The sequence below is a fragment of the Octopus sinensis genome, linkage group LG27 (genome assembly GCF_006345805.1).
Source record: "Octopus sinensis linkage group LG27, ASM634580v1, whole genome shotgun sequence".
Lineage (NCBI taxonomy): Eukaryota > Metazoa > Mollusca > Cephalopoda > Octopoda > Octopodidae > Octopus > Octopus sinensis.
The window spans coordinates 17,174,332-17,195,887 of NC_043023.1; the positions used below are offsets into that span (position 1 = coordinate 17,174,332).

A 21,556-nucleotide genomic window follows, 5' to 3' on the forward strand; every position below is an offset into this window, starting at 1 on the left:
TAAGGCTAGCAGATCTGTATTCATCTGTATTTTTTTTGTTGATAGTTTTATCTCCGGGCATAGTTTTCCCTTTTTTTTTTACTTATGAAAGGTTCACTCTGCCTGTATTAGTTATTATATTATTATTATTATTATTATTATTATTATTATTATTACTAGGAGGCGGCGAGCAGGCAGAATTGTTAGCACTCCGGACAAAATGCTTAGCAACAATTTGCTCGTCTTTACGTTCTGAGTTCAAATTCCTCCGAGATTAATTTTATCCTTTCGGAGGTCGATGAAATAATTAATTACCAATTAAGTACCAATTAAGCAATAAACAATCCCCCCTTACCCCAAACTGCAGGTCTTGTGCCTATAGTAGACTGGACTACTACTACTACTACTACTACTACTACTACTACTACTACTATTTATACTACTACTACTACTACTACTACTACTACTACTACTACTACTACTACTACTACTACTACTACTACTATCATCGCTGCCACCACTACCACCTCTGCTACTAGTACTACAACTATGAACTGGGTGAGTGTGAGAACCGGTGAAGTGCCAAGCAATATACCTTGCGATAGTTTCGTCCCTTAAGATTTTCAGCGGAAATTCTACCAAAGCCATACCTGCCTTCCATTATTTTAGGGTCGGTAAAATAATAGCAATAAAGTAAGTAATAAAATCGAATTCACCTTTGCCTTAAAATACGTGATTCTGTACCTATGAGAGAAATCATTATTTTTATTATCTTAAATCATTAAAGATGTTAATAATGAGTAAGAAGATAATTTATACATACTTGTTATTGAACGTAAATATTGTTAAATGTGAATAAGCGATAGTTGGACCTGAAATGACTTTATTGTTTTGAACCACGATGTAGAAGTCGTCTCCGTGCCGTTGAAAATAAACGTGCGATTTAGAATTGTTCCGCTCAACTGAAATTTCACCTGAAAACAGAAAGTTGACTCGGATCAGTAAAGAATCTAAAAGAATAAGGGAGGTAAGAGAAAGGGGACTGGGTTGTGATATAGGAAGAGAGTAGGAGGGTGAGAAGGAGATATAAAGAAACGTGGAGGAAGAGTGTGAGAGAGTTTCAGAGTAAAAGAGAAAAAGATTAGAGAAGTTGTGAAAAAGGAGGAGACGGAGGGAGGGAGTGAAAGTGAGAGGATGAAATACAAAGTAGCGAATGAAGTGGAAGATTAAGATGGCGAGAAAGAGTTTGGATTTATGAGACAGAGAATCGGATTAATAACTAATGAGTCGGGATTTCGGAGTCTTTGTAAAAAGTTTCGTTGCATCTGTGGGAAGTAGAAGACCCTGACAAAATCCGGGACAAAAACAAAAGGTAAAAACAACAAGAATCAATCTCCCATCAACAATGTCACATTGATATTCTGTGGAGGAATGAAGGGCGACATCAGGACCGGAAGTAAAAGGGAAGTGACGTCATGTCAAGAAGCGGGACATTTGAACAGCATTTTTCATGGAAGTGTGGAACGGATGTCAGAGGGATAGTAGTTTCTGGCCAGAGTAGCTACTCATGTTGGTATGTCCATCATGTTCCTTTGGCCCTGGTGGAGTGTCACTTTATACCCTATTCTGAAGTTCATCTCGAGGGAAAAGCATTCTTATTTTTGCCACCCCATCTACATATTCACAAATTTCGACCTAAATTTCATCATTTCACCTCTTCCTTTCAAAATGCAAGACAGTCGCCCGCTGACACTCGCTGACGATACATCGAAGAGGCCAGGGAACAGAAGAAAGAAGAAGAAAGAAGACATGAACCCAACACCAGAGCTGAAGGCACCCCCGAAAGAGGAGGGACCCGCCACGTCAAAACGGTAGAGGAGTAGGGGCCAAAACCGGACGTGGTTCCGCCTGATGATGTCTTGAGCTAACTGGATACTATAAAGGAGCTGTTGTGGTAGCAGACCACGAAACACGGTTGAATTCCCTCAGATACTGACTGCAGGGAAGGACTTGCTGACAATCCAGAAAGAGGGATGACAAAGCGGAGAGACGCTTGACAGTACGACAGCGTAACGAAGGATCAAATGGGCTTGCAGCCCGACCAGGGGTAAAATTGAAACAAAAAAGCATGGGGAAATCATGCCCACATGATCCCGGACCACGAGGGGAGAATAAAGGATCAAATAGGAACGGAAAGAAAAACGAAATGGACTTGAACCGGAAATGGACAATGAGAAAGGAAACGGTAAAGGAATAGTAGATGAGGAGTTCAGCTGCTGCGGAAAGGTGTTTGCTAGGCACATATAAATAATGTATTACAAATGTTTACAGAAACCAACGTTCTCACTCCATGTGTAAATACGGCCATCGAAACACGTTCCGTATCAAAACTAAACCAACCCTTGAAGCAATCACAAAAAAAGGGCCAGACAATTAAGTTAAAATCCTTATCATTCACTCCAAGTTCTTATTCGAGGAATATGTGCTTTGAATTTGTTGTAGAAAAATCGCTGAAACTCACGTGTGTAAATGTCACGAAAAACAGAAACATACAAACCGATACCCGGCGAAAATGATGAAAATCTAAATAAAAGGCCGGACCTTAGTCCCCAAGAAAAAAAAGGAGAAATAAATACGAGAGGAATAGGTTTCTATGCGTCGTGTATATTTTATAGCAACACTCTTGCCGCCAAATGAAAACGCTGCACAATATTCCATTGGAATTTAGAAGGAAAATTAGTCTGGATCTAGTTCTATCGTGAAACCCGCCAAAAAAACTTGCTAACAAAAAAGATAGATTTTAAAAATGAAACAAACATCAGAAACTGAAATTAAACATTTAAAAGAAAACACTAGTAATTATTGTAAAACAGCAACAAATATGTAGATTGGTTATTCAATGAGAATCATCTTGAAATTCTAAAAATTCATTACCTTTTCAATAGGCATGTCTTCCCAGTACAAATAAATAGGGCTTTTCATAAATGAGTTTGGGGTCATCTCAAATACTTTCTGCCAGCTTGTACCTGGATCAGCAATAAAAAATGTAAGTATACAAACAAGATGTTAACCCTAAAACGGCGTGAAAGTGTTACATGAATGTCTGTGACAAACGGACAATAATCGAAAAAATCTCTTTTTCATAAGGCTATTTTTTATATTTATCTTCATTAAATTAAGCACAAAAACTAAAATAATTGTTGGTCTTAAACAAATGGAGCAGAATCGATGCACTTTTTCCATCCAAGAGCTAGTTAAAGCATTATTTTTTTCTGTATTATCAAAAACTTCATTTTCAACATCACCTGCTTCATTTGATGATGAAAGAAAATAAGAAAAGCACTTCTTCATCGCTGTTTAAATCATCTATTTACGACTGGATTTCTCCCATTGATAAGAGCCGCTTACGCTTAGGCGCATTTAATTTAGCAGACGCTCGAGCCTCAACTGATGACGGTAATATCTGTGTAATCTTTTTGTGACACCAATAGGATTTTAAAGAAAAAGGAGGTGCATTCCAGAAGTTTCCAGGATTTTTCAGGAAAGACATTTATTTATTTCAAAGAAAGCTGAGTGAACCGGTCCGATTCCTCGTTCCACATCTCGCTCAGGATTGTGTTTGGTGGAAAGCACACTTCTAAGGCATGCAAAGTGATTAACTCGTTCCAGTGGTGTGCCCGAAATTATGATGCTAAAGTCCAGAAGGGCAGAATTCGAGATTGATTAGGCGAAGAATTTACAGTGAGAATTTACAGTGAGCTCAAAACGTTGATACGCAATGGTGAAATAACTGACAGATTGTTGCAGTTCTAAGCTTGAGTGACCGAATGACCACGTTGCCATCGACGAAGTGAAGTTCTGAGATTCGCTTGGAACTGGTAAGATTCTTTGACCGAAACCTCACCAAGCTGAAGAGTCTTTCATCAAAACGATATCTGATGTCCTTTCCCAGCTGATCCGAGGCAAGTTCATAGATCATTGCAGCAAGGTATAAGGAGTAAAGCATAGTAGCGGGTACGCAAACTTGTTTCAATCCAGATGTAATTGGGAATTCTTCTGAGAGTCCATCACGAGGAAGGAAACGCCCAGTCATGCCATCGTATGATCAGAGAGAAGAAGAAATTGATCAAGGGCCGTCCATATGGCTGGTCTTGGTACTCTATCAAAAACATTTTGCAGATCATAAAGGATAAGGAAAATGCGGTTTTGTTGTTCTCGATACTTGCTTTGGAATTGTCTGGCGCAGATCGTGTCTATGGTTCCAAGTAATGCTCGGAAAACACACTGGGATTCTGGAAGGATTCTTTCTGCGACGACGTGGAGGTCGTTCAAGGGTATTGGAGCAAAGATCTTTCCTAAAATAATAAGTAGCGAGATTACACGATGGTTTCCATAAGCTTTTCTATCTCCTTTCTTGAATATACTGATTATGAGAGCACTAAGTGCGTGAGGTCGGCAATGTCTCGTGTATGAGTCTACGTGTGAGTATAGCTTCCTTAATTCTTAAATTACCCACATTTCTTTCACTGGCCTCAATTGTGACTGTTATGCTTTTGTCGGTGTTCCGGCATCTTTTCAGAAGGAGGAGGCTATCGTGTTAAGATGCTCTTTGATGCGGACGTGTAACGGTTTTGTTGTGCTACCCACATAGAAATTGTTGCATTTGTTACATTGTATTCTATACACAACATTTACCTGTTGGCATAAATCTATGTCACGGATGGGACAGTTTGTTAGCTTGCATTGATTGTTGTCCCTTGTTCGTTTCTTTGCGAGCATACATACATAAAACATACAAATCTGCGCATAGATAAATACATACATAACATACATTCAAACTTACAAACAAAAATACCCTGTTGTTGATGTTGCAATTCCAGTGAAAGAGCCTGGATTTAGGTTAGAAACCGGTTCATTCTCTATTGGCAGGAAATCCTGAAATAAACTGAATAATGATATACTTACATACATACATATATAGCCGCAGGAGTGGCTGTGTGGTACGTAGCTTGCTTACCAGCCACATGGTTCCAGGTTCAGTCCCTCTGCGTGGCACCTTGAGCAAGCGTTTTCTACTATAACATCGGGCCGACCAAAGCCTTGTTAGTGTATTTGGTGGATGGAAACTGAAAGAAGCCCGTCGTATATATATATGTGTGTGTGAGTGTGTGTGTGTGTGTGTGTTTGTGTTTGTGCCACTAACATCACACGATAATCGATGCTGGTGTATTCACGTCCCCGTAACTTAGGAGTTCGGCAAAAGAGACCGATAGAATAAGTACTAGGCTTACAAAGAATAAGTCCTGGGGTCGATTTGCTCGACTAAAGGCGGGACTCCAGCATGGCCGCAGTCAAATGACTGGAACAAATAATAGAGTGATAGAATACATATATAAATGTGTGTGTGTGTCTGTGTGTTTGTGTGTGTTTGTGTGTGTGTGCGTGTGTGTGTGTGTGTGTGTGTGTGTGTGTGTGTGTGTGTGTGTGTGTGTGCGCGCGTTTGTAAAACAATTGGGATAATGATGAAAATATAGTACAGAAAAAATATGCCATAAAATTGTGATTTACATACTGTTTCCGGAAAGTAAAATATACGATGAACATGTGCAATCCTGATCTTTAATTTCTTCGTTGTAAAGCGATCGATGCATATAACACGGGCCATTACAATAGCTAAAATATTCACACTCATCGCGTGAAATACACAGACTTGCACATTCTAAACGAGATGACGCGGTTTTTGTAGTTTTATTCTGATCAATTAAGCATTTTGATGCTGTGGTTTGTTCGAAGAGACCATCTCTATACGTTGGTTCTCCGGCAGTTACAAGAGTCACGAAAAGCAAAAGTGTCAAAGCTGGCAGCAGAAGAAGAATCGAATGGTACTGAATTGTTGTCTCCATTCCTGAAAAATATACAAGTATATATAAATACATGCATACATAAATACATATATCCAAACATATATATATACATATATATATATATATATATATATATATAATATATTATATATATATATATATATATATATATATACATACACATATATATATATATATACATCTATATACGTATATATACACGTTTATATACATATATACATGTATATATGTATATACATATTTATACATATATATATACACACATATATGATATATATAGTATATTCATATATACATATTACAGTATATATATATATATATATATATATATATATATATAATATATATAATATATATATATATATTCATTTATATACATCTGTGTGTATAGACATGGTGATACACGATGGCCGTCCACTCGTGACCGAGGAAGACCATTGCTGACCTTCAGGAACATTATGCACTCTAGGACTAACTTATAGTTTGCATTTGCAGCTCCGTTGGTGGTTAATGAGTTCTGCTCTTGACATTCATTCACGACTGCAAAATATTTCAAACCAAGCTTTCCCAATTCAGTACATCAGCCATGCGTTTTCGAGCAGCACGCTTAAGTCCTTCATGCTGAATACATGCTCTCTCAAAAGTGTCGACCCCTTCCTTAACCTACTTCCATCTGTGGACATGACAGGCATTGCTCTCCTGCATATCACAAGCCTTTAATGAGGACTTGACACAATCATTAAATCACAGCCTTTTTCCGCTCACAAATTCCCCGTATAGCATCTGTTTAGGGATCCTGCTATCCTTCATTCTAATAAGGAGTCTAGTCCAACGTAACCAGTGCTTGTGCATCGTCGCCTCAATCCTCTGGACATCAGCTTTCCTCAAGACCAGTGTGCCTGCAGTTTTTAAGGTCCAGCCAACATTCAGAATGTGTCTCAGACATCTCTGATGAAAGCGTTCAAGAACACTTGCATGACGTTTATAAAGGTTCCATGTCTCACATGAGTAAAGGAGCGATGTTAGTATACATGCACGGTATAGAGATGTGCATGTACCTACCTACATACATACATACATATAATAATAATAATAATGTTCGTTCTTCGGGTTCGATGATGACCACTGACATCATTTGGTGGAACTGCCGTCATGAGACCGGAGGTGGCTGGTGAGGCCAATCCGGGCAAGGAAGCCCCTCCCACAGGTGGGGCAGAAGTGGGTAGGGGCCGTGCTACCGGTGCAGGCGGCTCTGGCTTTCCGCATCTGGCGTTTCTGCTCTGCTGACTGAATCCGTCCCTCCTCGGCTGTCCCTGCTCCTGTGGTGATTGCGCTGCGCCAGGATGAGCGGTCGGCAGCAAGTGTCTCCCAGGTCTCTGTGCCGATGGAGAAGTCTTTGAGAGAGACCTTGAGACTGTCCTTGAAGCGCTTCTTCTGCCCTCCGACTTTACGTTTGCCCTGGCTGAGTTCCCCGTAGAAGAGCTGTTTTGGGATGCGAGTGTCGGACATGCGGGAGACGTGGCCCGCCCATCTCAGCTGGGCCTTGCGCATGATTGTGATGGTGCTAGGGAGATCTGCCTGCTTCAGAACTTCCGTGTCTGGGACTTTGTCCTGACAGCGGATGTGAAGGAGGTTCCGAAGACACCTGAGGTGGAAGTGGTTTATCTGGCACTCATGCCTTCGGTAAGCAGTCCACGTCTCGCAGCCGTATAGTAGGGTGGTAAGCACGACTGCCCAGTAGACTTTCAGCTTGGTGTTGAGGCTGATTCCTCTCCGCTCCCAGACTTTCTTTCGCAGTCTCCCAAACGCGCTGCTTGCCTTGGAGATTCTGTTGATGGTTTCAGCATCTATGTTGGCATTGCAGGAGAGAGTGCTGCCCAGGTAGGTGAAGTTTTCCACCGCTCGTAGGATCCGTCCGTTCACCTTTATCTGAGGCTTATGGTATTGTTTGCCGGGGGCTGGCTGAAACATCACTTCGGTTTTCTTGGCACTGATGGTGAGACCGAAGTTGTCACAGGCTGATGAGAACCTGTCCATCTCGAGCTGCATCTCCTGCTCATCGATTGCATTAAGGGCGCAATCGTCAGCAAAGAGAAAGTCTCTGACGACTGTCTCCCTCACCTTTGTGACAGCCTGCAATCTTCTGGAGTTGAAAAGTTTCCCGTCTGTCCTGTACTTGATGTCGATACCGGACTTGCAGTCCCTAAAGGCGTCGGACAGCATTGCGGAGAACATGATGCTGAACAGTGTTGGGGCCAGGACACAGCCCTGCCTGACTCCGTTGGTCATCTGGAAGGCTTCAGATGAGTTGCCGTCTTCAAGGACTTTGGCTGTCATTCCGTCGTGGAACTGGCGGACAATTGCAATAAATTTGCTGGGGCAACCAAATTTTCCCATGACCTTCCATAGTCCCTCCCGACTGACTGTATCAAAAGCCTTGGTGAGGTCAACAAAGGTCATGCAGAGGTCAAGGTGCTGCTCCATGCATTTCTCCTGGAGCTGGCGGGCGGCGAATATCATGTCAGTGGTCCCTCGACCCGCGCGGAAGCCACACTGGCTCTCAGGGAGAAGGCCTTGCTCCAAGTGTTCCAGAAGGCGGTCAAGCAGGACTCGGGCCAGGATCTTGCCTGCTATGGACAAGAGGGAGATTCCTCGGTGGTTGTCGCAGGACCGCCGATCTCCTTTCCGCTTATAAATGTGGACGATTGTTGCGTCCCGGAAATCTTGAGAGAGTTGTTCCCTGTCCCACATCGACTGGAACAGGCTGGTGAGCTGACTGATCATGGTGGGGCCGCCCGACTTGAACATCTCTGCAGGGATGGCGTCAGAGCCTGGAGCTTTGCCGGTGGACATTTTTTGATGACTCTGCTCACTTCCTCGACTGCAGGGGGAAAAGCCAGCTCGTGGTTTGTCGGCACCTGGGGGAGTCGTGCGATGGCTTCCTCGTTGATCTGGGCTGGTCGGTTGAGCACGATGTTGAAATGCTCCGCCCATCTCTCCAGGATCAGCTTTTTGTTAGTCAGGAGTGAGGTTCCATCCGAGCTGAGCAGGGGGGTTGATCCAAAGGAGAACTGCGGTCCATAGACAGCTTTCAGCGCCTCGTAGAATTTCTTGGTGTCGTGTTTGTCTGCGTATCCCTGAATCTCATCCGCCTTGGCGCTTAACCATGCGTCTTGCATGAGGCGGAGTTTTGCCTGGACTGTGCTGCGAATGTTGTTGAAAGCAGCCTTCTTTGCCGTGCAGGTGGTGTCATTTTGGTGAGCCCGCAGCAGACGGCGTTTCTCTTCCAGGAGCTTTTGGATTTCCTGGTCGTTTTCGTCGAACCAGTCCTGGTGGTTCCTCGTAACTTGGCCTAGAGTTTCAAGGGCGATGGAATGAACCGTGTCCCTGAATGATTCCCACTGCTCATCGATGCTGGACTGGTCATTCCGAATGTCCAACAGCTTGCTGTCCATACGTGACTGGAGATCTTGTGCAGTCAGCTGGTTCTTTAATTTCGTGATGTTAAGCTTCCTCGTCACTTTCTGACCCTGTGGTCTTCTCTTAGGTCGGATGTAGAAATCCATCCTGGAAATGATGAGGCGATGGGCCGTCCAGCAATCAGCTCCGCACATGGCTTTGACCAGTCTCACGTCCCGCCTGTCTTTCGCCCTGACGATGACGTAATCTATCAGATGCCAGTGTTTGGAGCGTGGATGCATCCATGATGTCTTGTTGCGTGTTGGCAGACGGAACAAGGTGTTGGCGATGGTAAGATCATGAGAGGCACACGCACGCAGGAGGAGCTTCCCGTTGTTGTTGCACTTTCCGATTCCTTGCTTTCCCAGTACGCGATGCCAAGCTTGGTGGCCAGTCCCGACACGGGCGTTAAAATCCCCAAGGAGGATGAGCTTCCCAGGCTGGGCTGACGTGATGAGGGAGTCGAGTTCCTCATAGAACCTGTCCTTAACTTCTTCAGGGTTGGTCATGGTGGGGGCGTAAGCACTGATGATGGTCGCACTAGTCTTGTTTCCAAGTGAGAGCTGCATCTTCATCAGCCGATCGTTGATACCCTCGGGGGGAAGGGGGGGCTTTCCAGTTTCCGCATGTGTACTGACTTGATGGCAAAACCAACACCAGCCTCACGACGCTCTTCGCTGCTGCGACCACTCCAAAAGAAAGTGAAGCCGCCGCCTTCTCTGTCAGCTGGCCTTTGTCCGCAAGGCGGGTCTCGCTCAGTGCTGCAATATCGACATTGTATCGGCTCAGTTCTCTGGCCACCAGGGCAGTTCGTCTCTCTGGTCTGTCCGCTTTGGTGTTCTCAAGCAGAGTTCTCACGTTCCAAGTTGCGAAAGTGAGCACCTTTGTTTGTTTTCTTCTTTCTTTGTTTCGACCGCTTGGAAAGGATCCCCGCCAGCCGCGGTTTGCTGACCAGGGTGAGGTGAGGCAGGCTATGTTTAGGGCAACCTTTTCTAGCCCTAAACATTGCCTGCCTCACATACATATATACATACATACATACACACATACATACATACATACATACGTACATAGACACACGCACACATTCTAAAATTATTGATCGCTCGTCGTCGCCTTCTTAAGGGAAGCTACTCTCAAATATATATTTTCTTATATTGAGAGTTACCTCCCTGGACACATACCTTAAACCACTTCATTATTGTATACTAAATAGATTTTATTGATCATTGCTTCCTTCTTTCAGTCATTGAACTACGGCCGAGCTGGAGCACCACAGTGACGTGATTAGTCCAACAGACCGACTCCAGTATTTCTCATCCTCGAGAATGCCACTTTCCTTCCGACCTATTTGCCGAACTGCTATGTTACAGGAACTTAGACAGAGCAAAAAAAGCACCCATTAAAATCACGGAGTGGTGGCGTTAGGAAGGGCATCCAGCTGTAGAAACACTGCCAGATCAGACTGGAGCCTGGTGCAGCCTCCTGGCTTCCCAGAACCCGGTCAAACTGTCCAACCCGCGCTAGCACGGAAAACGGCCGTTAAACGATGATGATGATGATGATGATTCTCCCTCTTTGTTTCTCTCTCCTTTCTCTCTCCCTTTCCCACTCTCTTACTCTTCCTTTCTCTCGGACTCTCCCTAGCGTTCTCTTATTCTCTATCTTTATCTATCTATCTCTCTCCCATTTATAAACAACAAATTTGAGTAAATTGAGAAAGAAAGTAGTTTGAAAGATCAATCATAAATATCAGGCAGTGACAACGGAAAGGTCTGCTTCAAGGCAGAAAGCAAAACACTAACATTTAAAAGGGACAGACGAACTTGCGAGCTGAATAAAAATAAAAAAAAATTGGAAATCAATGTTTGAAAGGATAGAATGTGAGGATAGTAGAGTCACCATGGCTGGTATTTCTCAACGACGGACAGTAACATAGTGGCAGTTTAACGGCTGGCATAAAATTTTGAACTTGATGTAAGAGAAAATTCCTAAACATCAAGCTTTGAAGTGATTCTTTCTCACGACAGTAGACTCACCATGGCAAGCATTCAAAACTTCTTCATCATGGACGGCAACACATTGACGATTTAAAGGCTGGCGCAAATTTTTTAGCTTCATTTAACAGAGAATTCCTAAACACCCGCTCCTGTAAATTTTAATCCCCTTCAAGCCCCATTTAGACCTCTTTTCACATTTTGGTTAATATAACCCGATTTCATTCGGGTCTACTCGGGTCACATTTTATAAGATGAGGAATTTTGTGCTAGAAGTCACGTCTTTCATTTGAGGAAAAAAAATAGTTTCCATGCAAATTCGCCAGCACTTTTAACATAGGTGTGCATATTTTCAGCACAACCGACCACATAATGCACACATTATATATATATATAATATATATATATATATATATATATATATATATATATATATATACGCATTATATATATATATGCGTGTGTGTGTGTGTACGCATTATATATACGAATGTATTCAAATTATATATATATACATATATATAAATTAAATTAGAGATAAAACCACTATTAGGCAAATCAAACAGTGAAAAACATAAACGAAAACATAAAAATAAAATATAATATGCAAAATATATAAAAAAAAAATTTAGAAATTTAAATTATTTAAATTTAAAATTAAAATTATTTTTTATATTTATAATTTAAAAAAATATATATATAACTATCAAAAAGTATTAAAATGTTTAATATACATATTTATATATAGAACACACACACACATATATAAATTAACGCAATCAACATCTGATTCATAATATTTGTTCTCATGATTGTGTGGTTGTTGTGGCGAAGATAATTCTGTCTATGAATGCAAACAGACGTAGAGAGAGAGAGAGAATGTGAAAGCGCTGTTGAAGGCGGGGAGTGGGAGATATAGAACGCTGTTTGACGACGTTATAAAGTGAAGGGGAGTTAGACGCTGTTAAATGACGTTATATATAGAAAGTGATGGGAAGGGAGGAAAGAGAGTGAGTGACGGAGGAAGACAGATACATAAAAGAATGAGAGTAGACTTGTCAAAGTGCGTTTTTGGCCATAGCAACGACACCTTTTACATGTCCTTGTAAATTTTGGAGTCAATCCGACGGAATCTAGTGGCCTTTAACCCGTTCTCAATGCCAAAACCAGACAAACAAACAAACTTTTCGCATTTCAGATTTATAATATATATATATATGCGTGTGTGTGTTGTGTGTGCTTATATATATCTATATCTATCTCTATCTCTCTATCTATCTACATATATATATATATGTATATATATATATTAATATATATATATAATATTATATATAATATATATAATATATATATATATATATATATATATAATATATATTTATATATATATTTAGACATATACATATTAGAGGGAAACCAGTATGTGGACACACTTATGCTAAAAATAGATCCGCTATAGATCTAATTAAATTAATGTCTAATTTCTCACCCTCATTTCTATATATATATATTATATATATATATAAAATATATGCACATATATATCGATGGCAATCCCTCAAGGTCGAGGATGATGGTCTTCACGCAAATCTACTGGTGAGTCCGCAGGTGACTGATGAGACCAATTCTTGCTCGGAAAGATCGGTCGCAGTGCGGACATCTAGTGCCGGAAGGGAGTGTCGCACGTGGTTGTTGTTGGCGCTCCTTCCGTCGTCGTCTTTTCTCCTCCAGCTCTGCGGACCTTTTCGACTCGAAAGCCGCCGTTCCCTCATGGATGGTGGTTTTCCAGAGTGGTCTGTTTTTTGCCGTTTCCTCCCAGTTAGTGAAGTCAATGTCACACTTTTTGAGGTTCGTTTTCAGGGAGTCCTTGTAGCGTTTCTTCTGGCCTCCTTTTGTACGCTTGCCGTCTTTGAGTTGGGAGTAGAAGATCTGTTTGGGAAGTCGTTCGTCAGTCATTCTCACCACGTGGCCGCTCCATCTTAGTTGGCCTTTGATGACATAGGTTTCGATGCTGGTCATTTTTGCTTCTTGTCGCACGCTGACGTTAGTTCTTCTATCTTTCCAGCTGATGTTGAGGATCTTCCGAAGACAGCGTTGGTGAAATTTCTCGAGCGTTTTCAGGTGGTGACTATACGGGGTCCAAGTTTCGGATGCGTAAAGGAGGGTTGGAATAATGACTGCCCTGTACACCATGAGTTTGGTTTCGGCTCGGATGTCCCGATCAGCAAAAACTCTTGTTCGAAGCTTGCCGAAAGCTGTTCCTGCACACTTCAGACGGTGTTGGATTTCATCTCTGAGGTCTACCTTTGCTGACAGATGGCTCCCAAGGTAGCAAAAGTGGTTCACATTTTCCAGTGGAATTCCTTCGAGTTGAATCGATGGCGGGTTGTCAACACGGGCATTGGGAGGAGGTTGGTAGAGTAAGTGAGTCTTCTTGATGTTGATGCTCAGTCCAATTTTAGTATATGCATGATGAAAAGCATTTAGGATCTGTTGGAGGTGATCCTCTCTGTGAGCTGCTACACTGTTGTCGTCGGCATATTGGAACTCTAGCAAGCTTCGTGCCATTGTCTTTGACGTACTTTTGAGGGGAGCGAGGTTGAAAAGCTTGCCGTCCATTCTGTACGAGATCTTGATGCCAGGTGGAAGGTCATCTCGTATGATGTGCAACACTCTTCAAAAGTTCAACCCCTCCTCCACGTGGTGCAGACTGGGCAACGCGAGCAAGCCAGCTGTGTTAGCGGCAAACGGGGCTCTGACAGTCATCAAGTCCTCAACGGTGGAACAGGCGGATGAAGTTGCCTTAACAACTCAATGGCTGTGAAGGCGGACGAAGGCTGCAGCAGACCATCGACTCCAATCGTCTCGGTTTACCTTGCCATTGGGTCATGTTGGTGGTCTGTCAAGTTTACGTGTGCTTTACTGGGCGTGCGACCTCAAGCACACGTTAAACAATTTCATGCACAGGCGTCTTCGCCACCACTCTTCTTATTCTTTCCAAGACTTTCGGCGATCGGCGATGGATGACGGGAGCTGGCTCGTGAAGGCTGGAGGCTCCTAGTGCAGAACCGGCACGGATGCGGTGGTTACATGATTCAGTCGCTCTATCTTTCGGAAGAAGCAGGGAAGATGTTCAGCAGCAGTATCCACGACTGAGCAGCCCTGTTTAGGATCCACTCTGCTCACCCTGAATTGAGAAGGGGCTAGAAAAGGTGCCCTAAACATAGTCTGCTTCTCCCCAATCCTGTCTGGAAAACCGCGTCCATTATGCGGTCGAAAATCAAGATCAAGATACGCAACGCTGAAATTCGGAACCTGGAATGTCAGGACTCTCATAGATAACACCAACTCAGACAGACCCGAAAGGCGAACTGCAATCATCGCCCGGGAATTCCATCGATTCAATTTTGACATCGTAGCTCTCAGTGAAACCCGGAGAGCCGGAGAAGGCCGGCTGAGAGAAGAAGGCGGTCAATACACCTTTTTCTGGAAAGGTTACGATCCCGACCATCAACGGATCCATGGTGTGGGTTTTGCAATACGAAACACCATCCTATCCAAACTGACAGAGCAGCCCATCGGAATGTCCGCACGACTCATGACCCTCCGAATCCAGCTTGTTGAAAGTCAGCACGCAACTATCATCAGCGCGTATGCTCCCACCTTTGACGCGGAGGATTTAGTCAAGGAAGAGTTTTACAGCCAGCTCGTTAGCATTCTCTCTACCGTCCCAATGGACGACAAGACCATTCTCCTGGGAGATTCAATGCCAGAGTTGGGAAAGATCGTGAACTCTGGACAGGAACCATCGGAAAGGAAGGAGTGGGAAAAGTCAATGCCAATGGAACTCTGCTGCTCACCAAATGTGCTGAACATAACCTGGTGATAACCAACACCCTTTTTCGCCAGAAGAATCGATATAAGGTCTCATGGCAGCATCCAAGATCTAAACAATGGCATCTCATCGACTATACCATCGTGAGATCCCGAGACCAGCAAGATGTGTTACTCACCAGAGCCGCCACTGGAGCAGATGAGTGCTGGACAGATCATCGCCTCATCGCCTCCGCCATGAAAATCAAACTCCGACCAAAAGTGAAATATCACAGCAAGGAAAGCAGAGTAAGGAAATTCAACATCGAAGCATTGCAAAACCCAAAACTCGTGTTGCTTTCCAGCAGCGCTACTGGTCAATCTTAAAAATAAGACTCCAAACCATCTCGTCGAAGAAAATTGGAACCAGCTGAAAGAAACCATCATCACCGCTTGCGAAGAAACCATCGGTCGCAAGAAAAGGAAACACCAGGATTGGTTCGACGACAATGATGAAGCTCTCAAAGAACTGATCGACCAAAAACGGAAAGCTTTCATCAGCTCACAGAATGATCCAAAGTCTGCCACTAAACGAGAGTCTTTGAAAAAGTGCAAATCCGCAGTTGAAAGGACAACCCGCAACCTGAAGAACCAGTGGTGGAGACACAAATCTCGTGAAATCCAGAAGTTAGCAGATGTAAACGACACCAGAGGGTTCTTCAAAGCCACGAAAGAAATATACGGACCTTCCACACATGGACAGGCTCCTCTGAAGAGTCAAGACGGAGCAACCATCCTGAAAAGCAACACCGAAATAGGAGACAGATGGAGAGAATACTTCGATGACCTCCTCAATCACAAGGCTACCATCGACAAAAGGATACTTGACATGATTCCTAAAGAGGCCAAAGATTACTCTCTCGCTCGATTCCATCCCTCGAAGAGGTCAAAATTGCATCACAAGCGATGAAGAACAACAAAGCCGCGGGTCCTGACGGAATCCCAGCTGAGATCTACAAACGGGAGGTGATTTTGTCCAACACCAGCTCCACCAACTCTTGGTCAAAATCTGGACAAATGAAGTTGTACCATCCGACTTCAGGGATGCCAACATCATTACCATTTACAAAGGAAAGGGCGATCGTTCTGAGTGTGGAAATTACCGGGGTATTTCCTTATTGGAAACTGCTGGAAAGATTCTTGCACGCATCCTGAACAACCGCCTCAGAACGCTGTCAGAGAGGATCCTTCCTGAGACACAGACCGGCTTTAGCCCATCACGAAGTACAACCGACATGATCTTCACGCTGCGACAACTACAAGAAAAATGTCGTGAGCAACACCAACCGCTCTACTTGGCCTTTATCGACCTATCCAAAGCCATTTATCGTGTCTCGCGAGAGCTCCTCTGGGATATTCAACCCAGTATGGATGCCCAGATAAATTCATCCGGATCCTCAAACTCCTCCACGACAATATGCACGCCAGAGTCCAGACAGACGGAGGCAGTTCTAAGCCTTTAAAGTCACCACAGGAGTGAAGCAAGGCTGTGTGATAGCGCAACTCTCTTTACCATCTTTAACGCGACATATAATATATATATATATATATAATATATATATATATATATATCTATATATATATATATATATATAATTATATATATATATATATATATATATATATATATATATATATATATTATATATATATATATATATACAGTATACAGACAGACACGCGCGCATACACACACACACACATGCACACACATACATATATATAACCCCTCATAACGTTTTTTTTCATTATGGGGAATTTAAAAATAATTTTGGCGAATCTATATTCTATTCACGGAAATTCATCCGATTTACCAAAAACGAGAGAAAATATATTTTGGTGCACGATTTAAGGCCTGATTAGCTGTTATTTTTATCAACTTTAACCACCACCTCATATGTCATATGTTTTAAAGCGTTCAAGAATAACCATCTTGAATACGTTGAGAAATACGAAAAAAGATTGAGTCAATGAATGAGGAAAGAATTGTAGACAGGGATGTGGATTTAGATCATTAAAGGAATGAAAAGGTCGTTCATAAGTTTAGAAGAAATTGTAAAAAGAGAGAAAGTGAAAGTGAAAGCAAGAGAAACATCCGTTTGGAGATTTAAGGTGAAATGAACAGACTAAGTCGCTTGAGACCTTTCTGAGAGAAATCAGAAAAGTCTTTCTTTTACTCTTTTACTTGATTCAGTCATTTGACTGCGGCCATGCTGGAGCACCGCCTTTACCGAGCAAATCGACCCCAGGACTTATTTTTTGTAAGCCTAGTACTTATTCTATCGGTCTCTTTTGCCGAACCGCTAAGTTACGGGGACGTAAACACACCAGCATCGGTTGTCAAGCGATGTTGGTGGGACAAACATACACACACAAACACACACACACACATATATATATATATATATATATATATATATATATATATATATACATATATACGACGGGCTTCTTTCAGTTTCCGTCTACCAAATCCACTCACAAGGCTTTAGTCGGCCCGAGGCTATAGCAGAAGACACTTGCCCAAGGTGTCACGCAGTGGGATTGAACCCGGAACCATGAGGCTGGTAAGCAAGCTACTTACCACACAGCCACTCCTACGCCTATAATTTTTTAATAATTATTTTTATTAAATGAAATACCTAAAGTTATATTTGTTATTCAACAGCACCGTAATTATTACCCTAGGAATCATTACCCTATTTATATTTCAATTCATTTATTTGAAATCTATCCAAATTAAATCCTAAATCCCAGCGGGATTCGAAGTCAAAATGTAAAGTTTCATGACTGAATACTAAAGATAGTTTATCAGTCGATTCATGATTTCTACAAATCTACCCCTGTCCTTTCCATTCTTTTTGGAAATGAGAAATGATAATAGTAAACCGAATGTAACGAAAGCACGAGTCAGCTACAGTATTTTATATAATAGAATTATAAAAACAATTTTAGTAATAATCTCTCTTTATTGATTCATATTATATGCCTCTTGTATGAATAAAATACTTACTCTATCAGGTCTAGTCAGAAAACCAGACCTGATAAAGAAAAACTGGAGTAAGTTTTGAATTTAGCAGGCAAAATCACTTGGAATTCATTGAAATATTCCAGGCACCAGACAAGAAAAATTTGCCCAGTGTTATTTATTTTAATATTCAACAGCTCGCTAATCACTATCCTAAGACTCATTACCCTATTTTCATATCTATTTCTTTATTTTAAATCTGTCTATCTACATTAAATCCTAAATAACGGCAGAATTCGAAATCAGAACGTTAAGTTTCAAGACAGAGTAGAAAGGATAGTTGATCAGTCGATCCATGATTTCTACAAATCCATCTCCATCCTTTCCATTCTTATTGGAAGTGGAAAATGAAAATGGTAAACCGAGTGTAATAAAAGCACAAGTCAGCTACAGTATTTTATATCATAGAATTATAAAAACAATTTCAGTAATTATCTCTCATTTCATTGTTAACGTCATTAATTCACTTACCTTTAAGGTTCATGACTGTTACAGGGTTGTTAAGGGTTGTTAAGTAAACTTCACTTTTAGTTGCAAAATCGACCAACAAGACGTGTCCCACTGCAAACAATAAGCTTCTGGCTTTTAATGTTCCCTTTTCCTAGTCTCGATAAACAAGTTTTCTTTTATTTATTCCTATTCTCTTCGTTCTGATAATTTAAGAATAAATTCAGGATATTTCACAGTTGATTTCTTTTTGCATTGGCTTCGAAAAGACAATGTCTTTAAAACAATCTCTCCCGAGTTCTTTCACTCTTATAAAAATTGATGGCCAACTTGAACTTTCTTTTCCTCTTACTCCAGAAGTCGTCGCCAGGTAATTTCCCTTTTCGTTAAATAAGTTCTTAAATTCCAGGTCTTATATTCGTTTGTCTTTCTCTCCAGAATGCTTTGCTCTTCAGAAGGTAAGTAAATTATCAGCTTTACCCGTCGCTATGTTAGGTTATCAACAAAAACTGTTTCTATCCATCGATCTTAGCTAATAAACTGCTTGAAACAAGTCAACTGCATTTGTATTCATGGTGAGCGAAACGATTTTATTTTAACTTGGCAATATATCGATAGCTTTGAAGTTTTAATTTTTACACCAGATATATTACACTAAATGCCCTCGAAAAACATGTGGTCAACAAGTACAGGAAGAGAATCCAAATCCAAGTCAGTGAATGTAGTGAAGATGAAGATCTTATCTCGTCACCAGCCCCCAGATCTCAATATTATTGAACATTTATGGTGCATTATAGAAAAAACAAGTTAGGAGTCGATATCCTCCAGCGTCATCTCTACAAGAACTGGAGACTGTTTTAGCTGAAGCCATTCCTTTCAAAATTCCTTTCGAAGCGATTCAAACTTTGTACGCGTCTATACCTCGTAGAATTCAAGCTGTAATTACTGCCAAAGGTGGTCCTACCCCATATTAAAATTTGAAGGTGTTTCCATTATTTTTGCCCAACCCCTGTCATATATACATACACACATGCATACATACATGAATACATACACACACATACATACACACACTTACATACATCACACATACATACATATATACACACACACAAACATACACATATTCATACATACATGAATACATACACACATACATACATACACACATACATACATGAATACATACACACATACATATATACACACATACATACATATATACACACACATACATACAGACATTCATACATACATGAATACATACACATATACATACATACACACATACATATATACACACATACATACATATATACATACTCATACGTATACACATTCATACATACATGAATACATATACACACATACATATATACACACATACATATATACACACATATACGTACACACATTCATACATACATGAATACATACACACACAATACATATATTACACAACATACATACATATATACACACACATACGTACACGCATTCATACATACATGAATTACATATATATACAAGCATACATATATACACACACATACACACATATCATATACACGCATACATCATGAATATATACACACACATACATATATACACACATACATACATATATACACACATATACGTACACACATTCATACATACATGAATACATACACACACATACATATATACACACATACATACATATATACACACACATACGTACACGCATTCATACATACATGAATACATACATATATACACGCATACATATATACACACACATACACACATATACATATATACACGCATACATACATGAATATATACACACACATACATATATACACATTCATACATACATGGAAGCATGCTGTATTACAGTGCGTCGCTTCATCCCCCATTTCTTAGTGATTCCCTGACGGACGACCCCTTTGTACAATTTAGGCGACAACTCTACAACACATGGCTCTGTTTGGGCAGTCTTGGTAGTGAGGATTTTACGGGATCAAAGTGCAAATCCTAACTCGGCCCCTTTTGGTCGCTTTTTATGAAACGCAGACGAAACATTCGGTCTATTCATTGATATGCCAGTCCCCTCACAGATCTGGGGCAACGTGAAATGCAGAACTTTGCTCAAGGATCACACACGCCATCCCGTCCAGGAATCGATCGCACGTTCAGCGAATCGTGAGTGCAAATTCTGACCGCTAAGCCACGCACATTCACTGATGAAAAAAATTATAAACGTTGGGATTATATTTTAAAATTCAATAAAACAATAATCATTTTCCCTGATTGTGAGTATCTTATCGATACTAAGAACATAACTAAATTATAATCAACGGAAAACATGGCTACTTAAGAGGAAAGAAAGAAAATATACTTTCAACAAATAAACCACGGTTGACTACATATTGATTAGACACCAGGTTGTTTATCGCAATCAGCAGCCGGATATTATTAATTAATATTTTAAATTTATTCTTTCAAAGTGATTATGCCTCAGCGTTGTAAAGACTTCACGAATATTTCGTGTTCGAACTTGTTAGTTTTCTTAAATTAATGAGGCTTTTTTTCTATCTTTAAAATGCATTTCATTTGTGATTTTATCATGACGTGGCAGATGTATCATTTTAATGAGGATGTGTGTGTGTGGACATGTACACGTGTTATGTGTGTGTGTATTTATGCGTGTTATTATATATATACATATATACATATATATATATATATATCTATATATATATATATATTATGTATGTATAATAAATTAAATTAGAGATAAAACCACTATTAGGCAAATCAAACAGTGAAAAACATAAACCAAAAACATAAAATTAATAAATACAAAATATAAAATATTAAACTTCAAAATTTAAATTATT

The 21,556-nt window shown here is 40.8% G+C and overlaps 1 protein-coding gene across 1 annotated transcript; it reads right to left on the bottom strand.

The window, feature by feature from the left end:
• Window positions 1-1,251: 1,251 nt before the first annotated feature.
• On the bottom strand, window positions 1,252-18,794 carry LOC118768098. Its single transcript, XM_036513910.1, has 4 exons — window positions 18,696-18,794; window positions 5,552-5,884; window positions 2,914-3,005; window positions 1,252-1,323 (listed from the first exon to the last, which is right to left on the bottom strand). The coding sequence occupies exons 1-4, from the start codon at window positions 18,706-18,708 to the stop codon at window positions 1,252-1,254; spliced, it is 510 nt and encodes a 169-aa protein (XP_036369803.1). The 5' UTR covers window positions 18,709-18,794.
• Between the last annotated feature and the right edge of the window lie 2,762 nt (window positions 18,795-21,556).